Genomic DNA, 20,406 nt, shown 5'->3' on the forward strand with positions numbered 1-20,406 from the left:
TCCATAGGAGAGTTCCGGATTCCCCTAGGGGAGATAGGGATGTCAATCTCCCCTAGGGGAGTTCCGGATTCCCCTGGATTCCAATCTCCCCTGTGACATGTATATAATAAATTAGTCTCAGCAATCTTATATCTAGTAGGTGAAATGGTGGGCAGTATAGATATTGTGTACCACTAATTATATATATTTTTAATTATCCCAAACTATAGGTATGGATGATATGCATTGTTTCCCTTCTAACATTTCGGTAAATGGATTGGATTTCTTCATTTTGGGGCGAAATGACCCGGTGTTTAGTATAAATGCCGATTATGCAAATACCCCCAAAAGCTTTTTTAAAAATATTTTAATACAAAATTCTAAAATCTTTTTAAACAGGCTTTATGCAAAAAGGTTCCGAAGCTCTCCGCACTCAAACCCAAATTCGGTACTTGACTGCCTTTGACACATACCCTCACAATTTACGCCTTTGGCATGTACAACTTTGCAAATTAGGTATGTATGTTTTTTTTTTTTCAGACAAAATTTTGATTTTTGGCCCTATGCTCTATCATTACAATCAGATGACCTGACATGCGGCATGAGAGCGCCTTGGACATATGCACAAAGACATTTACTCACACCTTTGGCATAACACCTAAACTTGACAATGTGTATAGTGAGACAACATATATGACAATTGTGCTCTATTGTGCTAAATAACCTAAACGTAGGTATGTTGATGCCTTTAAAATATGCCCAACGACAATAAGTAATATACTCTTATGACATACTCAGAGAAAAAAAAATACACTTAGAATATGTTGATTTTTTTTGCTAAATCACTCTGCCTTAAACCAAAACCTGAAATTTGCTATATGTGTACGTTGGGCATATTGCAACAGCGATCTATCAACATATTTGCTTATTACACAACTGCAAAAGCTGGGACTATTTTTTTTAGCCTAAAAATGTATATCGGCATGATTTGTCTTGGTTATCAGAGGAATTGACTTGAACTTTAATATGGATGTGCTTAAGACATATGCATATACAGGACAACATTTTGATGTAAGAAGAGAGATGTCGGCCTTTCTAGTTTTCATTTTCCGTTTTCTTAGATCCAGCACTCTACAAGTTCGTTGAACGGCACGGGTTCATGGAGTTTCTCCACATCTTCGCCGAGAACAACATCACATTGGGCTACCTGGTGGCTGCCACTGAAATGGATTTGCTGAATTTCGGACTCCCTTTACCGGTTGCTTCGTCTATCTTAAAACGCATTCGAGAAGAATTTGGTTACTCCACTGTCCCCGAGCGAGGAACCCGGCCAAGCTCTAGCTCCAGCTCACGACCAGCAACACCAATGACAAACATAGTGATTTAAAAGGCATTATTAAAATCTGAGCCGACAGTTTTAAAAGGCTCGTGGATACGCCGTAGACCGTCAGAATAATCACACACAAGAAATCAAAATATCTAAGTGCAACTTATCTAAAAAAATAATGATTTGATGTGAAGTATTTGGTGTCCTCCATTCGCAATCGTATATAGCAAAATTATTTTTGATACTTGACATTCCTATGACTTGTGGTATATTTTGGCCATTTTTTGTTACTTTTTATTATCCTTTTTTGAATTTCAAAGTTGAACAAGCAGTACTTTCACAGAGGTAGGACTAGGGAATATGAAAAAAAAACATTGTTTGAATGTGCGGTTTGTTTGTTTTAATGTGGATTTTTTAACTCTCCCGTAACAGATATTAAATGTCAGAAGTGCTGATAGTTTTGAGTACCAATTAGTATATCTTTTTCAGATTAAGATATGATAAAATTAATCATATTCCACTTGGTAAGTTTGCTTTAAGAAATTGACCGATATCGTTTCTTTATCTCCGATTGACCTTAAACATAGCTATGATGTTGACCTACCCTCCTACCAAGTTTCATAACAATTCATCCAAAGCTTCTTGAATTAATGTGCTGAACCACACACATATTGACCATAAACTTTAATTTGTTTGTGCTGTGTTCGTACGGTTGAAAGGTTGTGTGTTAAACGTATTCTAAAAGACATGAAACATCCATTTGCGTGTGCCTGCCCTTGTTTGTGATTCTATGACAAGCAAATCGTAATAAAACTAAAATGTTCATGGATTTGTTTGTGTAACAATAAAATGCATTTGTGGCTTTGATATCCACGTCATGTTGTTGTCCTGATAAGTCTTAGACCGTGGTATTCTACCACACACACTTTTTGTTTTGTTGTTTACATATGGATTTTAAAAAGGGACTATTTAGACGGTATATGGATTGCATATTACGCCAGAATGACAACAAAATCATTATCATTCTAATTGAGTCAAGGGGACGCTCCTGACCTGGGCGCGCATTCGCCAGAAGCGTAACCAGGTTAGGAGCAGTCCACGTGACCTCAAACACACCTGGATACCCTCACCTGGCATCAGCGTGCTTAAATACAGCGTAGTTGTAATGTTTCATGATATTCACCCTCGCTTAAGTTCCAAAGTTGCGGCAAGTATTAAATTCATATCATATGAAATTGTAACAATTTCCCATGTATAATAATATAACACATACATACACACACTTACACATAGTCACGCATGCACTCACATAAACACACATGCGCGCGCGCGCGCACACACACACACACACACACACACACTCACACACACACACACACATACATACATAGTTATTACATACACACAAGCGCTATGGAAACATAACGGCAACATTCTTGGCGAAGGTAACATCTAAGGTCTCATGTCTTCATCCGTTTATATATTGTTCTGATTTGTCATTTAAACAGCTGCAAATAAATTGGTGAAAGAGGCGAACAAGACAAGAAAAAAACTCATAAACAACAAAGTCAAATTGGTTTTTTAATGCTTAGAAAGGGCGTTTAACCATTCAAACTTAAGTGGTTGTACTTGCTTGCATTTTTCTCACAAATGGTGCTATCAGTAATAAAATATGATCGTTTAGCATAGCTACATTAAGCCCCTGCCACACATCCAGAACCTCCCCCCCAAATCCAGATATTGACATAATTTTTATTTCATGTTTACCAGACTTCCTTTCTTTCAACACGAATGGAAGCAAATTTGGCCGGCACACTGTATCCGACCTCGCTGAACACCAGAAGACCGCAGCCGAATTTGGTTTCTACCAACTTCTAAACATGTTTGAGGAAGTTCGGCATTTTTCAAGATGCCATTTTTCGCTATGTGTGGTAGGGGTTTGAATCATTATTTCTCATCTATTAAAAGTTCAGGAAACCAAACGCTATTGTATGTTCTTATATTCTGTGTATTTCGAACAATGCAAATAAAAAAATCACAAATAAGTCGTACATTTTCCTGCCTAAAATTAACATCTTATCGCTTCTAAATATCTTGTATTATGTTTTTTTTTCACTGCAAACATTTTAAACAAAAAACCGTGATAGTGAGTTGTTGAGTCAAATTAGTGCTTATCGCTCACACAAGAACAAAAAGTAGCCCTAAAAAGCCAAATTGCATTTAAAACAATCTTGTTCTTTGTCTTTATCTGCGACTACCGATCCCCGTCTTGCGGAGCCCATATGTATATAGGTCTCACATGCAGTACAATCTATAGAGCGCCCTGTTTATGATCAATTTGGGAGTATTTCTCGTACAACACTTCACACCGCAAGGAAACGCAACAAAACGCAACGAATGCCGACGTGCAAATTAGTTGAAAATATTGTGCAAAAAATTCCAGCTGACAAGGGTTAAGCAAAGAAAATACTACATCTAATTCTACGTTATATCTAGAATTGAGATCTAGACATCAACTAGTAGTTAGCCTTATCAAACTTGTCCTTTGTAGTCATCTCCATGTTGACGTTGTACTCACCAAACTTCGCTGGGGCGCACAGGCGGTTTTTACGAGCAGTGCATTTGAAGAGGACGACCACCAAAGCGACTGTGACCACAACTGCAAGGCCAACACAAAGCAGTGCCAGGTAGAGCGGTTCCCTGTACCAGTGTGTGTCTTCGTTGGGGATAGCTATTGGAGTGATATCATTGAGATGGTAAGTAAAAAACATTGGAATTTCTAACACCGGTATTTTCTTATAACCGTGATTGTAAAAGAAACGAGAGGGCCCCGTGAATTCCTTTTTCAATTCCTATTGTTGTCCTCAACGTTTGTATCGTACACACTGTGTGTTTCAATTTATTTATTTATTTATTCATTCATTCATCCATTTGTCACATCAGTTGTTTTAATTGATTATTGAATTGAAAGGTAAAGTTTTAACGTTATAAGATAAAAACTACATGATCCGCAGGGCCTACAAATTTTGTCACGTTGAAAATAAATACCACATTAACTAAATAGCTTAACGAGAACGCTAAATTGTTGATGTTGATATTTAAGATATTGGTGTCAGGATAGAAAAGTTATCCTATACCCGATGATGATGATAAAAAAGGACATACAATCGCTTTTGGTAAAATGCAAACTTTAAAAAGTTCCCGCACCTTCCAACACCTGGATGGATGATGGAATCACCACAATTGAACCAGCAGAGCCCAAAGTATTGTTGTTAAGCAGTATCCCGGCGTACAGGATGTCTTTGATCTCAACGGTTGAGACAGTCCCTCCTTCGCCGAGGTAGACGTCGAAGACGGCGATGACACTTCCTGCTCGAAAACCTGTGACCTTACAACCTTTGTAGCGATTCTCCATATCACTGGTGGCAAAAATTCCATCGATCTGGAGACATAAAAATTGAAATGTTTCGTTTTCATTAGATACCTTGCAAGACATTTCAGCGTCCATCTTAACTTTACATGTGTGTCCATCTTAACTTTATAATTACAGTAGACATGTTCAAGCTCATCTTTTATATTGTTAGAATTGGGAGTTTAAAATTGTTTTGGTCCTGTAACCTGAAATCCTCAGACAATGTAGATAACAAGGTAATTTAGAATATTTCGGTGCCAGTTCTGAAGCAATTTCTAAAAAAAAACTCACCGCTGTTTCCAAAATCGCTGCAGTTGTGCTGAACTCCTCTGATTCCGGATCACCCAAACCGTTCTCTGTGAAAACCGCTTCATCGGTTCCGAGTTGGGAGATCGTCACCTCCGTGTTAAACGTTGTGCTCTCTAAATTTAAAGAACAAAACGGTAACTAGTAGATTACATTTTTATAGCTAAATTGTCAGGTCTTTATTGGCAATATCATAATTTGATAATGTTTAGAGGTACGTGTATAATGATGTACCTACTTAACAATAACCACTTAAAAACATTAAGGGATATTTTTTTTTTCAAATATTTTAGCAGTCTATGTAATGCCTAGACGTTCTAGCATAGTGTTTGGTAAATGGCCAGTATCGAAATCTATGTATCTGGTAACACAATTCAACAGACACAAAAACATGCCAAAAACAGTACATCCCGACCCGGAGGTAAAAGAAAGGATTTCAAGCCATAAATATACAACTAACCTTTGCATTGCGTGCCATCCTCCGACAGATAGTAGCCAGGTACGCACTGGCAAACAAATGAACCCTCTACTTCGACACAGTCCTGGTGTACTTCGTCTGGACAAGGGTGGCTCCTGCAGTCATCAACTTATAATATGAAGAAACATTGATAGTAAATATATTATCCTATTTACTGCAACCTGGAATGAACTGATACGTTGAAGGAATAATGGTGATGATGTGTATACAAACCTTCAATAGGTTCTTTTGTAGTCCCGCTGTCCTGATGTTGAGAATCTAGAAGGTACAAATGTAAATGAATACTATGTTAGCAATAATATTCTGTTCTACATAAATTATGTAAGTAACGTTACTTTTACTGTTATCATCATCAATATTAAACTATCATCATTACCATATAATCTTTTTGTTTTCAAGATCATTAAATTCCTCTTTTGAAAATGCATTACTCATTCCTTATACTTTGTTCAAGAACCTATATAACATGGTAAATTGGAAATTTAAAAAAAATGTTAGGAAACCTGGATCTAGTGTGACATATATCCATGAAATAACGGCATATTTTTAAATCTTTGGACCAATATATCTTTTATATATGTAACTCTATATAACTAAGGCATTTAAGATAAACATTACTACATGTAAGTGACTGAGGGGGTTTTGCAGGATGTTATCGAAGTGATAGTTCACCTCCCTATAGTTAGTGCGCCCTATAATGTGCCTGATCCTCAGATTGATATTGACATATTCGTTACGTTGGTACGCACTTTGATTAGACATATAGTAACTCCATACAACAAAAGTAGGGTCAAACGCCATGGCCATGTCAGGACATGTATGCATACAATATATAGAGTTAGAACATGTTTTGAGTATATGCTGCATGCAAAGTACTTTAACAGTTACCTGCCGTGCTTGATGTTTCTGGCCCTAACGTCGTGGTCTCGGGACCTAGATGGGGAAATAAATACAACAGTGTGCGGTCGTGAATACAAGTTCTGGTATAGTGCCCTAAAAGGGGAAAGAAATACGGCAGAGTGCGGTTTTGAATACAAGCTGTGATATCAGGCCTTAAAAGGGCAAAGAAATACGGCAGTGTGTGGTTGTCAACCCAAAAAGGCTATCTCATACGGTTAGTGCACCCCCCCCCCTACCCTGTGCAAACAGCTGAGAATCAGAACAAACACTGTCATAAATAGCCATTTTTGTTAGATTCTTTAATAAGTAACAAAGACAAACTAAGCTATAACTTACCCCTACAGGATTTGCCGTCCGCGCCGACAGTGTATCCCTCCGGACATACACAGACATAACTGCCCGGTGTGTTTTGGCACTGGTACTCACAACCGTGATTTATCAGGTTGCATTCATCTAGATCTATCAAAAAGACAAATAATGTAGATCACTTCCGTCATAGCTGAACAGATATAAATTTGATGGTTACACGATAAGAAGATACATGTTACAGTGGGCCTTCAAACACCGTCCACTCGGTCCTAAAATAAACGGTAAAACTTTTCAGCGTCATTATTCAGTATTGTTACTAATCACTAATACATTTTTTAAAATTAATTAGTGTAAGTCATGATTAACTACGCAAGTCACCAAAGGAACTTATTATTTACCATCTTGACAGTTGGATCCGGTCCAACCATGGGTGCAAGAACAGCTGTACTGGTTGACGCCATCTTGACATCGACCTTCATGTTGGCAAGGCGAGCTGTTGCATTCATTGATCTCTGAAATAATGACAGCCATAAAATTTATAAAAACTCAACGCCAGTAATAATTTTGCATTCATATAATTCTGTAAACACCCAAGTGAATTTTCATCTTAGTATTTTGGGAAGAATTTTTGACATTTGCATGAGGTATGTTTGGTTTTAGATAAAAAACGTATTTACCATCGCATGTTCTTGCATCACTACCAAGTACATAACCGGGTGGACATCCGCAGGTGTAGGATCCGTTGGTGTTTGTGCAAATGTGGGAGCAGTCATCCAGCTCCAGCTGGCATTCATCCAAATCTATCAATTATGAATATGAAATGAAATTGAATTACAGTCTTAAATTCTCTTGCACACATTAATAAAATCAATATCTTAAATGTTACAAACTTAAACACAAGGCTAGCTCCTAAAATCCTTTCAAAATAGCAAACGTAGAACTGAATCTTGAGGCTCACCCGTGCAAAGATCTCCAACCGGAGCTAGTCCTTCTGGACAGGTGCACTCGTACGTTCCCGGTAGATTCTCGCAAAGATGTGGACAGCCGTGGTTATTCAGATCACACTCGTTTATATCTGTGGAGAGAAAATTATTAATATTCTCTTGATTCATGCAACATTACATGGTAAGAAAATGATAAGGATAACGTATGATAAGCTAATGCATTGAAAGAGATATTAATAATATATGAGAATATAAGGCGTTTTTCATGCCTTAAAAGTACATCATTACCTTCACACTCAAATCCGTTGCCGAGGAAGCCAGGAGGGCATCTGCCACACTGGTAACCTCCGTCCTGTAGGTTAACACAAGAGACCCCTGGGAAGCACGGCTCCAGGGCACATTTATTATTAACACTCACATCACAATTAACACCAATGTATCCTTCCACGCAGGTGCAGTTGTAGCCATTCACATGGTCAATACAGGTTCCGTTGGAACATGGGTTTGATTGACATTCGTCAATTTCTGTTTCGCACAGTTGCCCGGTGTACCCTGGACAGACACAGTTGTAGTGGCCTTGGCCGCGAGGCTTGTCGGGATCAGGAACACACAGTCCTCCATTTTGACAGTCACACGTTGTGGTCGTCAGCTGAAACGTCTGCTCTGCTGATGAACCACACTCATCCTGAACAGCGATGCTGATGTCGAACGTTGTTGTGAAGTCTCCTATCCACGTCAGCTCGCCGTCTGGCTTCACAGTAACGCCTGGACCTCCTGATGTCACGAGACTAAAGGTCAAAGGTCTGCTTTCTGGGTCTACAGCGCTCAGGGCCATGGTCAGATTTTCAGCGGGAAGCTTTGTGATGGTCGGTGAGGTGGTGAAAGACGGTGGGCTGTTATCTGGATTAAAACAATACGCACATTTAAAGTATAGAATTGTGTCAAGAAATATCGCTATATTTTACATTAGGTATCTTCATATGCCATTTTTTTCTCTGATCTGTTTTGATTTAACGTAACTATCTTTGTGTGTTTTTAAACCTATTTTTCTGTGATATATACGTACCGTAACTAAAATAGTATTATTTTCTATCAAATCATCTAGATGTTTTTGACATATCACTTTATGACTCACTTTGCCTGTTGGACCAGGTCGTGTTGGAAAATTGAGGCAGACATTGAAGACACCAGTTGTTGGGATCTGGTTCTTCAACCCCGAAGCAGTGTTCTCGGATGTTGCACGTGTTTTGCTGTATCCAAAAGAACTTTTGTATAAAAACATGGCACAGGTTGTATAATAATCGAACGTTATGGTCTATTTAGAGAATACAGGCACACCTATTTTATATTTGCATTACTGTTATACTTCTTAATTTCAATTTTTTTAAATACCTTCCACAGGCAGTCACCTCCTTCAGTACACTCCTGACAGACAGAGTCGTACACTGTGAAGAACAACTCTCCACTGAACCGTTCTCCATCGTTACTGACGGAGACCAGCATCCCATGAGCCACTGCGCCTTCGTTAGTAGCAGGTGTTCCGTAACGTACAGGTGACCGGGGAAGGATACATGCCACCTCCCCAAAACTCCTGAACTCTGCTCCAGACCTGCCGCTAGAGGTTTCAGGAATCTTTTGTCCATTTTGAATCTAAAAAAAAGAACAAGATGCTTGCATAATTTTCTGTTTTCTTTGCGACTTTCTGTTTTAGATTTGGTAGGACTCCAACCCGTATGTTATGTTATATTTTTCAGGCCCTGAACTCGCCATCTCAAAGGAAGACAGCAGGCCGATTTAACTCTTCTACAAATTAACAAAGGCTGAAACAAACACAAACAAATGTGGCTTTTCGGCACTGTTATAAAGTTTGTGCTAGAGTGAAAAAAATGTTCACATTAATCATGATTAAAAACACAACACAACACAACACAACACTACATGGCATGCCAATGAACATACATTGTACATTCTCTTTTAGAGTATTCAAATACAAGTAGATTTTTTTGCATTTTAATTGTTCGTAAACAGCAATGTGTATGTACCCTTTTAACCTACCTTAACATGAGTTACTCTGCAGGTAAGATTCTCTGAATCCATCAGTCCCTCAGCAAAGAACGAGGTTTTCATACACGGACGGGTCCGGACGTCACAGAGACCCTCGGCGGGGAGAGCGAAAGCAACGGGAGGCCTGCCAACTTGGATGGAGCAGTCTTCCGACGCGTATGCCTCGTTACACTTACAGGTACCGTTCACACACTGGCCGTTGTTGCTACACTGACGTGGACACAGGTTTGCCGTGATGAAGGTTGGGGGTACTGCTGTGCCGTTTTCATTGGTTTCGTACAGGCTGACATTCTTGTAGGCTTTTTCTGCGCAATCTGCCTGGATTTGCTGCACTATGATGTCTACATAGTCGAATTCCTCCGTGACCTATAATAATAGCAAAATGCTTTTAGTCGGGAAAACAGAAATGTACTATTCTGCTACATAACTGCAGCATAAAGCAGTATAATGCGCAGACTTTATACATTTCTTTTTCAATGTTGGATGTTATCAGTCGGAAAATGTAATGATACTCTACTAAACTATTGTATAATACCGTCTTCTGCTAACCATGAGTTTGACTTTTTTTTTAATTTTCGGTATAAAGCAATATATAGCTTTCGGTGTATAGTTCTAGATGCGTCTGATTTTTGCATTATATTCGTATTTTAGTATTCCGAATTATTTGGATACACTTGTGCAGCGTAAAGGGGAATGGCAAATAAGCCGCCCCTACACCTAGGCTTTGTATGCTTATTGCAATAACAATTTAATGTCCGAAAGTCAAAAAGGACAAAAGGTAATGGATTTAACAGTTAAAGACATTTCAGATAAAGTAAAATAACAGCAAACATTTACAGTTGTTTTTGAAAATATATGTAGAGTGTCATAAACGGGCTTTTAGTTGTATGTGCTTTTCAATTTGATTAGGTTCCTGCTTGTGACAACAGCAACGTCAAACGACTTGTTTTCTAACTTCTAGTCTCCTTAGTTGTAGATCATAAATGATTTCAAATATTCTATATTGCTAAAATTAAGGAAGTAAAGGAAAATCGCCTTGTGATATAAACAATTTTAATTTTAGAAAATTTGGTCATTAGTTTTTACTGTAATTAAGCTCACTTTTATGTCAGCCATACAGAAGTCCACGCCTGAGAAGATGTCGACATTGTAAATGTCCCTGCAGCTTTGGGCGATGGTCAAGTTCATAATGGCTCCCTGACACGCAGATCTCGCGTCCTGCTCTGTGATTCCTTTATTAGGAGTTGGCCAAACGCTGTTGACAACAGGATTAGAGCCCTCTCCGTAGTCAAACACGTAGTCAGTAAGGTCCACGTCATCATTATAGAGCAGTGGATCGTCCTCGATGTTTTCCACGTTTCTCCTCCTCCTGTGGCAGTTGCGGTTTCTTGCTGATTGGGGAGGTGCGAATGGTCTGTACCTGCTGCTGACTCTGCGTGTTTTTGTAAAGTCACAACTCGCGACGTTACCCGAAGGACAGGTACAAAACTCAACGTCTGCAATAGCATTGTCCACTTTTTCCAAGCAGTCTACGTCAAAAAGGCTTGTACCTGGTGTTACTCTATATTCAACAAAACACATGTAATTACAATTGCGATGAAATGATTTTCTGTAAAGCTGGGGTAAACTGACTACTTGAATAAAATATCGAATTAGCATGAACGTTTATCGCATTCGAACAATAGCTATGACGTTTTTATCACAATAAATACTACCCTTTGATATTAACTCTTCTCAACTTCAGCAATAAACAATTTAGACTCATATGATAAATATAAAGGTGCATTCCCTGCCCCTGCGAACATATTTCAAAGTTTTACAGCTAACAACCCTTTTGATGCTATTCAACATCTGGAAACATCACTTGCATAAAATATTTCTTTGAGAAATGAATAATTTGTAATTATCATCATTATTACATACAACCACGAGGTATAAAGTTGCTTTTCTGCTTCTAGAAAAAGAATTTTTGCAATACGCCGCGTGTCGTCTACCAAATCAGCTGCGCATTTCGGCCCTCCTTGTTTTCTTCGCCCTATCGAATTAGAGGATGTCATCCGTATAATGTACTTGCTTTGGCCTTAGCATAATTTCTGAATATTTCTTAAGAAAACTACAAATATGGATATTTTCAAAATTTGCGTCAGAAACTAGTTTTGCCTTTTTTGTTGTGGCAACAAGGATATACAACTAAATATCATTAATTTTTTTGCTTGATATATTTTAGGAAATTTAAAGTCCTTATGTTTTGTGGTTCTAGCTCCAGCCATTAAGACGTTATCTGGCATGAACGTCCCCCCTTTCCTCACGTCTAGATAGGGTTAAACTTACCCTTCCGTTTGAGAAAAAAACAGAAATGGCAGTGGATAAAATTGAATATGTATCAAAAGACTTTTTCTACACAACCAAGTCTTTTATTCAGCCGATGTTTCGCTGTCGGTCTGTCACCTTCCTAAGGGCAATTCTACAAGCACATGGGTTGCTGCTAAAGATGCATTCCCAAATGTACAATAATTACATATCTACACATATGCGTGATTACAGGGAACTGTATCCACAATGCGGTCCCAAACGTACAGGAATAATATGTTTAGAATTTTTAAAAGATTTTATCTGTTACCATCGCAGCTGCAAATTTATTACCGCGTCACTGTAGTCCCTACCTTCCTATAGGTTTTTTACATGACCCATGACATCGCAAGCATTTTATCTCACCGCCAGGCGAGAGAGAAGTCCCTGTGCCAGTCCGGCCAGATGTGGTGACTAGCTGTAGATCCGTCAGGCTTCCTCAGGTCATTGTCAGGGTCATCGTCGAAAAATCCACAGATTCCCTCCGTGTGGCCCTTGTCTTTCCCCGGAGCATGGGCGCGTATGGTCATCCAGCCAGATCCTGTCGCCTCGACGAAGGCTCCAGATGGCATAATTACCTGTGGTTCAAGTTTAATTTTGGGGAAAAAACAAAGTTAAGTTCACGTTTAATGCTAAAGAGATGGAATTTTATGGTCCATTTTTTTAGAATAGTAACTTTTTAGTTTAACTTCATTGATTACTGAAATATTTGCACGGAATATAATCTAAAAATATCCACACAGTGCTATTTGTCGAATAGAAAAATATATGGAAGAATTCATGTTTCACTGTAAATGACCGCTTTCCAACTTTACCACGAAATGATTTCTTGTTAACTCTATTCAGACGGAGGGAGGATTTTTGACGCCCAAGGCAACTTTCATCTTCTATATAGCGCCTGTACGACTTGCGCTAGAATTACCAATTTTTTTTTTTACTTTTTCTAGAATATACCTTTTCTAGAATATACCTTTTAAATTTTGACATGGCATGCAGCGGGTTCCTGAAATTCAGTTTTGGGAACACAGTTTAAACATTGAAACTTCCGTTTTCCACTTATAACCTCTTTTACATTATATGTAATTGGTCAAAATCCAAGATGTCAGACCATATCATAGCTCAGGTGTACCCGCATTTTTGTCACTATATTGTCACCACTGTATTTATTTTATAAATATTTATCTTTGTCTCATATTTTTCCTATGTTGGGGATTTCAGAAACTCTTGAGACTGATTTTGTTCTACTAGTCTACATTGTTACTACAAGTCTTGAAACATTATTTTTACATCAATGAACAAATATCGACTCTTCTGGAATTCCAAACATGTTGGGCACAGCATCGGAAATGTAAAAGAAATAGCGTTTAACCACAAGCATTTAAGTTCTTTTGAGTCGGTAAAATACATAATGAGAATTAAACTGTCGCCCGGTGCTAAGTATTAAGTTGAGTCAATTTTTTGGGCATTGGAGAATAGTTTAATTCTCATTATATAAACTTTTAATCACCTTGAATTGTTTCCCATTGCCGTCTCTCTCTACAATAAATCCTGGTGAAAGTCTACCGTCATCGTTTGCAGTCAGGTACCGGACACTTGCAGCACCGTAGATGTTGTGGCACTTATCTATGATCACAGCATCGTTCCCCTCTCGTACAGCTACTCCACAGTTACAGGAGATTTCCCCACTGCACCGTCTGTGACGTGACTGCACCTAAAGGATATGCAGTACAACAAATACGTTATTGTATACCACATGAATGTATACTATTTTAGGGTGTCTTCGCTGCCCTTCACCTGCTGCATTTATCATTAGTCGTCGCACAGGTACTTACTTACAGGTATACGTCTAAATTTCTATTGTTTGAATGGTAAAGCTATGAGAATTAAAGGAGTTTCTAACATTTTGTCTGCCACTGCTTCGTACGCAAGACTATAATGTATATGTGCCCTTGGGCAATAATATATTGCGAGCTATTATGAATTAATATAAATACCTCTCATTTTTCATATTTCTTTTATATATTGTGACATTTAAGTTCAACATCACCTTTTTGCTATAAGCGGCATTGAAGTATCAAATTACTAGCTAGGTGAAAGAATGAACGCTACTATTAGTATTACAAAACATCACTTTTTGTTGGTATATAATTTCAAAATGACCAATATCTTTTTACAATTTGCTTATGGTATTGATAATATGATATGCAATAACTGTATTTTTTATCCGTTTATCGCAATCAAATGTACCTCAAATGTGCGATCTGCAGCGTTGCTTCTGTAGAAGACAAACTCTCCCGGCAGTATAACATGGGCCTGTTTGTCCCAAGCACCACTGATGAGTTTGAACAGAGGCAATACATAAAGATCTTTAAAGAAATTAAATGCAAATGGTGTTAACCTATTTCATACCGGGCTTCTTTGGTCATCCTACATAGAGGGGTAGTGGGTGTGTGCTGGTTTAGGATGGGGAGGAATAGGCACCCAAAATTGCTCTAAAGGACATTAGCGCGCAAATGCCATTCGTAATTTAACATCCATGGAAAACTTATTGTATAAAAAAATTAACTAAATTTAGCAAAAAAATGTCTGTCAGGCTGTCAACTTTATCCATTAACATGAAATGCCTGCCGGATACATTTGAATTTGAACTTCGTTTGACGTGCCCTAACAATTATACAAAATAACATTGCAATGTATCAAGATGTTTCAATATAAGGCCTTATTGATTTAATTTTATGGGTGACACGCGCGCATTGATTTTCGGTGCCTATTCTAAAAAAATCCCCCCACCGGTGTAGTCTACGGCACTAGTAGGTAGCAACAGTAGAGTCTAGAGAGCCGGCGGTAACTACAGAGGATGGCACCCAGGCTGCTCGGAACTCCAGAACTCAGTGCAACCGAATACATACCGCATATGGGCAGCATGTGCCGTCTAGTAAAAGTCACCATGTACTACCGCAAATTCACATCTATACGGGCTATTCATTTCTTTGGTTTAGCAGCATCTGAGGGGGGGGGTCTTCATTCGCACGAAAGCACTAGTGTAGTTAGGGGGTCTTCAGAGGATGTCACCCATAAAATTAAGTCAATGTTGCATAATGTGACTTACACTGGTGCAAGATCATTAACAGTATGTCGAAATAAATCATGAGCAGCTTATTAATAGTTGCGAACCCCAGCCGACATGCTAGATATGCAGACAATCCGACAGCATGTTTCAACAACATTTTGTTTTTACCCACATGAAACAGAGGGAAATGCAAACAAGACACACACAAACTTACAGACTACGCAAGTGACATTCTTTACCTTATCGAATCAAACATGACGATGTGAGGGTCTCCCGATGACGTGCATGTTGCCTCAATGGTGTCTTGGGTACGAACCTATAGGAAAATATAGGGGCGTATGCTTAAAAAAAGAAAGAAGACAATACATACACTTCAGAATTTCACGATCTCATAAACCATATTCAGACTGAACTTGTGTGGTAAGCGTATGAGGTACTGGTGTGCTTATTTTATGCGTCTTATTTTAATTGCCATATGACGTTGACCCATTAGAAGTCCCCTTAAGCCGATTCTATGCTATTGTTCTGTCCAAAAACAGTTTCATAAACAGTATTAGCATCTTTAAAATTTAAGTCAGTGAAGAATTTAGATGATAAAAATCCCTACCCATATCAAATCGTTGTGCTTTTCCAGAATCTTTAATTCATAGACCAGCAGTTCAACAAATAGGCCCCCATTCCACTAGGACGGCGCTCTCAACGCGCTCCCTCTGCGATATGATATTGGCAACCCTGAGATCTAATGTTCGACGCAGTTTAAGAGTTACATGCAACGATATTGTATGGGTTGGAGCGAGGGACGTGACTTGGCCTAATTATGACATGCTAAACACAACAAGAGACGGATATATTGCTGGGCAAATGGTAGTGTTTCAAATGAAAATTCTGGCTGCAATCTGAGCACTGGGTGTGAGATGAATCACTAATGTGCTTCAACAAAGGCCTTGTTCACAGGAAAACGCCTGAACCACGATTTGGGTACGTCGATGAAGGTTAGACATCCAGGTAATAAGATACGCCAAAAAGCAGTTACTCAAGCAACTGGATATGATTTTGAAAACGTCAGACGTTTCAGCTAGTATCCACTAGCTTTCGTCAGTGACTGAGAGACCAGAGGGGAAATGCAGGTTTATAAACACAGCCTATTGATTTATATCCAAATAGAGTGAAGACAAATTTTACTCTTTAACACCCCGTTCCCACCAGCGTGTTTCGCGGTCTAAAATATCCGTGGACTCGAGTTTGAAAGAGTAACACCTACATCGGAGAGACAAGTCGACCGCTCAAAGTAAGATACAAAGAACATTGCCGACCTAGTGCCAACGGCTACTCCTCAGCTATTTTCCACCACCTACAGCACAACCAGGGTCACTCTTTCAAACTCGAGTCCACGGATATCTTAGACCGCGAAACACGCTGGTGGGAACGGGGTGTTAAAGAGGCAATATATGAAAGAATGTACAACCCCACCCTCAACAGGGAAGGGGGACTACGGGTCGATCTTTCTGGCACTTGGGATTTGGCACTCCCAGCCCCGAGGACAGACAATACTTAAGCTCCTGTTCTGTATAACAGGAGGTTTCTAATTTGCATTATCTTGTCTTGACTTGTCTGACGTTTGTTCCACCTTCGACTTCCAAAAATTTGTCTTCACTTTATTTGCATATCAATCAATAGGTTGTGCTTATAAACCTGCATTTCCCCTCTGGTCTCTCAGTCACTGACGAAAGCTAGTGGATACTAGCTGAGACGTCTAACGTTTTCAAAATCATATCCAGTTGCTTGAGTAACTGCTTTTTGGCGCACGATTTGGGTAAATCATATTCCTAACCTCTGGTCCGCGTTCCACACGTTTCTTTCAAACTGTGCCAAGTTACGATAAACATGAACTACATTCACTGTTGTTTGATGAAAACACGCAAGGTAGCTTGTTATTAATGTCAGAAGTCAACGACTTGCTGGTGCGCCCCCTCCCCCCATTGGCCAAATGCCGACGTAATCCCTCCCTGAGGCAGTAAAGCTCGTCCTACAGTGGACACATTATTCGGTCACTGCTGCTCTTTAATTTGCTGTAAATTTTGGTATTTGCATTTAAATAAAGAAATATCACCCCGTAAATTTACCGCAACCTAAAAGCCAAATTCCCGAAACAGCTTCCCTTACGATCTGGCATCCCCTCAGTACAGAGTGGCGTCAGTAGCGCCACTCTGACAAGACAAGACGATCGAGTGACGCAGGATGATTGCGTGCAGTGAGGGACATAGATTTGAACACAAACGTGTTCCGGTTAAGTCTTCCTAGAAGATTGCTACACGAACGGGAACAATGCAGACTATGGCATTGGTTAGCCGGCCCATTTAAGTTATACCAATTTTAGGTTATATTAGAAGCTTAATGTATACATAAATAAAAGGAGAAAAGTCATAAGAGGTTTAAGAACCATGGATGATTATGATGCATTTATCCATATCTTCGAAATGGAGTGAAATATAATAATTTCTATGAAAGGTTAAGGGCGTTCATCTTGTTTTTGACTTACACATAAAGGCTGTTTAATAAGAAAAGAAAAACTATATCGATCGTAGCATAAAGTACACAAAACGACGTATCCTAGATTATCACAATAGATACCTGTATGGACATTTTTTGTTAAATGAAATTTATTTTGTACCTGAATATTGACGTTTGGTTTGTAGCCATTAAAGATATGAGGCGTCAATCTGTCCAAGTTGTTGATGCTGATCGTCCCAAAGTTGATGTACATCTGCTGGTCACCGTCCTGTTGCCCATCGTCCTTCACGGCAATCATTTTAATCTCGCCTTCTGACCAACTGTTTGACTCTAGTATCAAGTCACAGGCATCTCCTGCTGCGATGTCTCCTGCGTTCTCATTGAAAGCAAATGGGATGTAGACTACACAGGGTGGGCGTCGGCAGACAAACGGTACTGTATTAGTCACCTTTAGATTAAACACCATCTCCGCCTCCTCTACCACAACACTATGGGTTTCAGCCTGAAAAAAAATTGATAGACAATTATAACCCTAATTATCATCCTATAAATTTTTGCTTTTATTGGGAATATAATTGACAATCACATTTTGTATCAATAAATTTCCAACATTACACCGTTATTTAACCCTATCTGAACCGGGCTTTTTTGGGCTTGGTGGGACGGGGGGGTTGGCTCATTCGTCCCCCACCTCAGAACTCGCGAACGGTATGTCGTATGACCACCAGATTTTCAGAGGATGGTGTACTAGTAAAAAATTTACATGTCGTTATAACATTAATGTGATTTTATTGGCCAAAATGGTATAGATAGGTTATTCCCTTAAAGCTAAATGGTATACAACATAACTTCACCAAAACTGTTAATGACAGATTATTAGTGTGTACTGTCTTATGTTGCCCATAGCAACACCGGTGACGTCATAAAATGACGCCATGCACATTTAAGCTATCCGCCATTTTGGATCATCAATCTTGAATGTTCAAAATTTTTTTTTCAGGGTAAAGCCTAAAATACATTGTAAACAGACTTCAGACGTTCATATGAACCTTTTTTGGAAAAAGGAATGGAAGTATTGATGAAATTGTAATGAAAATAACCTGTATATACTTGTTCTAATGATATGGTCCGCCATCTTGGATTTTGGCCAATGACGTCATCAAATTAGCATAAATTAAGCATTTTTATGATGATATTTACATAAAATTATATGGGATGTTATTAATATTAGAAACCATGTGTAACTTGACATAAAATCCATAAAATTTTATTTTTGAAACGAAAATTACTAAATCTGGCAATAAATACCTGTAAGAAACCTTTGTACACCATGGCCAGTTTATGGTATGTCTTTACCGCGAATATATTAAGCTATGATGAAAATCGACAGTATCTACTTGCCTGGATTCCTGCAAAGTATGAGCCACTTTGCCACCAGTCACTCTTTGTAGATGATGAGGTTTCCCAGAACGACCTCACCACGCATGAAACCTTGCAGAGAAAGAATGAATAATAGATAACACGATGAATTTTAAAGTAGAAGAAACGCAAATGAAGAAGATTTTTACATTAAGACACACACATATATATATATATATATATATATATATGTGTGTTTGTGTGTGTGTATTACTAATATGACCATAGCAAGAGGTAAAATTAGATTTGGACAAAAATTAATTAAAGCTACCACATGTACACGTGACACTAAAATTTGCATATTGAATAAAAGTAAAGTCTTCATCTTACATCTTTGCCCATTTTTGACTCCCAGTCCTGTTCAATCCTGTTTTCTCCCATGTATTTTGCGTCCAGAGTTGCACGCCTCTCTCCAGCTGTAAGGGTCTTGTTCGGTACCTCCGGAAAATACTCGTTGTCAAACAAGAACGCCACTTCAAACCATGCCAAGGGATCTTCTGGGTACTTGACCTCACAGTCGAACTCCACCTTATCCCCCCTGACTTCAGGTGGGTGCAGGACAGGGATCTCGGTTATGACTGGGATGACAGCTAAAGAAAATACAGATTTCTTAGTGAATGTGCCATAGACATACCAAAGAAAGCTAATATGGACAAACCCAAAACATTCTGGTCGTACGTAAAACACCAAAGGAGAGACCTTGTCAGGGTAGCACCTCTTAAGGTTAGGAATCCATTATCAGTGACTAAAAATGAAGGCACTATCCCGAGCCGCTATGCACTATGGGGGGGGGGGGGAATATATCAATCACCCACACATGCCAGTTGCCGTGCAGCCACCGTTCCAGCAGGTCACCCATGTGGCAGCTCCTGCCAAAGTATACAATAATGTGCGGATGTCTCCTCAGGAACTAAGAGAATGGCCCAGAGAACTCATCCTGACCACATGAGGAACACCCTTGGAGTTGCTTGATAGGACATAACATCCGTTTACGGAAATGTTTGAGGAGAGGAGACATAGAATGCTGGCTGTGTGTGTGTGGCTTCCCGCCAAAAACAGGGCCGAGAACTACAAAGCGTTTTCTCGTCAGTCAGCTATCTCCCCTGTGTCCGTGCGAGGTACTGTTTTTATCCCAGTTGACCGTTTGAATACTAGTATATGTTGTACAAGCTGTATCATAAAACAAAGAAGTACGCCACGATGGTTAGCCAAGAGTGAGTTAGTTTGTCTAACTTCCCCTCAGCATGGGCCCCCAACTTTTCTGAAGTGTCGATTTTTGGTTTTAACTGCTGCACAAGTTTTCTGTACCACATATAATTTTGTGCCATTTTTGTTTTG

General features: G+C 39.1%; 1 protein-coding gene across 1 annotated transcript in view; it reads right to left on the bottom strand.

The window, feature by feature from the left end:
• Positions 1-2,883: 2,883 nt before the first annotated feature.
• LOC109468177 (von Willebrand factor D and EGF domain-containing protein-like) overlaps positions 2,884-20,406 on the bottom strand; it is an 85,081-nt gene continuing 67,558 nt past the window's right edge. The window contains exons 4-16 of the mRNA XM_019766433.1: positions 9,048-9,305; positions 8,791-8,905; positions 7,944-8,555; positions 7,670-7,786; positions 7,389-7,511; positions 7,110-7,223; positions 6,739-6,861; positions 6,391-6,495; positions 5,716-5,760; positions 5,485-5,610; positions 5,010-5,140; positions 4,514-4,748; positions 2,884-4,037 (exon numbers count right to left, since the gene is read on the bottom strand). Of these exons, the coding sequence (XP_019621992.1) occupies positions 3,823-4,037; positions 4,514-4,748; positions 5,010-5,140; positions 5,485-5,610; positions 5,716-5,760; positions 6,391-6,495; positions 6,739-6,861; positions 7,110-7,223; positions 7,389-7,511; positions 7,670-7,786; positions 7,944-8,555; positions 8,791-8,905; positions 9,048-9,305 (2,319 nt within the window). The 3' untranslated portion in view covers positions 2,884-3,822. The remainder of the gene's footprint in view (positions 4,038-4,513; positions 4,749-5,009; positions 5,141-5,484; positions 5,611-5,715; positions 5,761-6,390; positions 6,496-6,738; positions 6,862-7,109; positions 7,224-7,388; positions 7,512-7,669; positions 7,787-7,943; positions 8,556-8,790; positions 8,906-9,047; positions 9,306-20,406) is intronic.

Source organism: Branchiostoma belcheri, unplaced genomic scaffold (genome assembly GCF_001625305.1).
Source record: "Branchiostoma belcheri isolate BF01 breed outbred unplaced genomic scaffold, Haploidv18h27 scaffold194, whole genome shotgun sequence".
In the NCBI taxonomy this organism is placed as follows: Eukaryota; Metazoa; Chordata; class Leptocardii; order Amphioxiformes; family Branchiostomatidae; genus Branchiostoma; species Branchiostoma belcheri.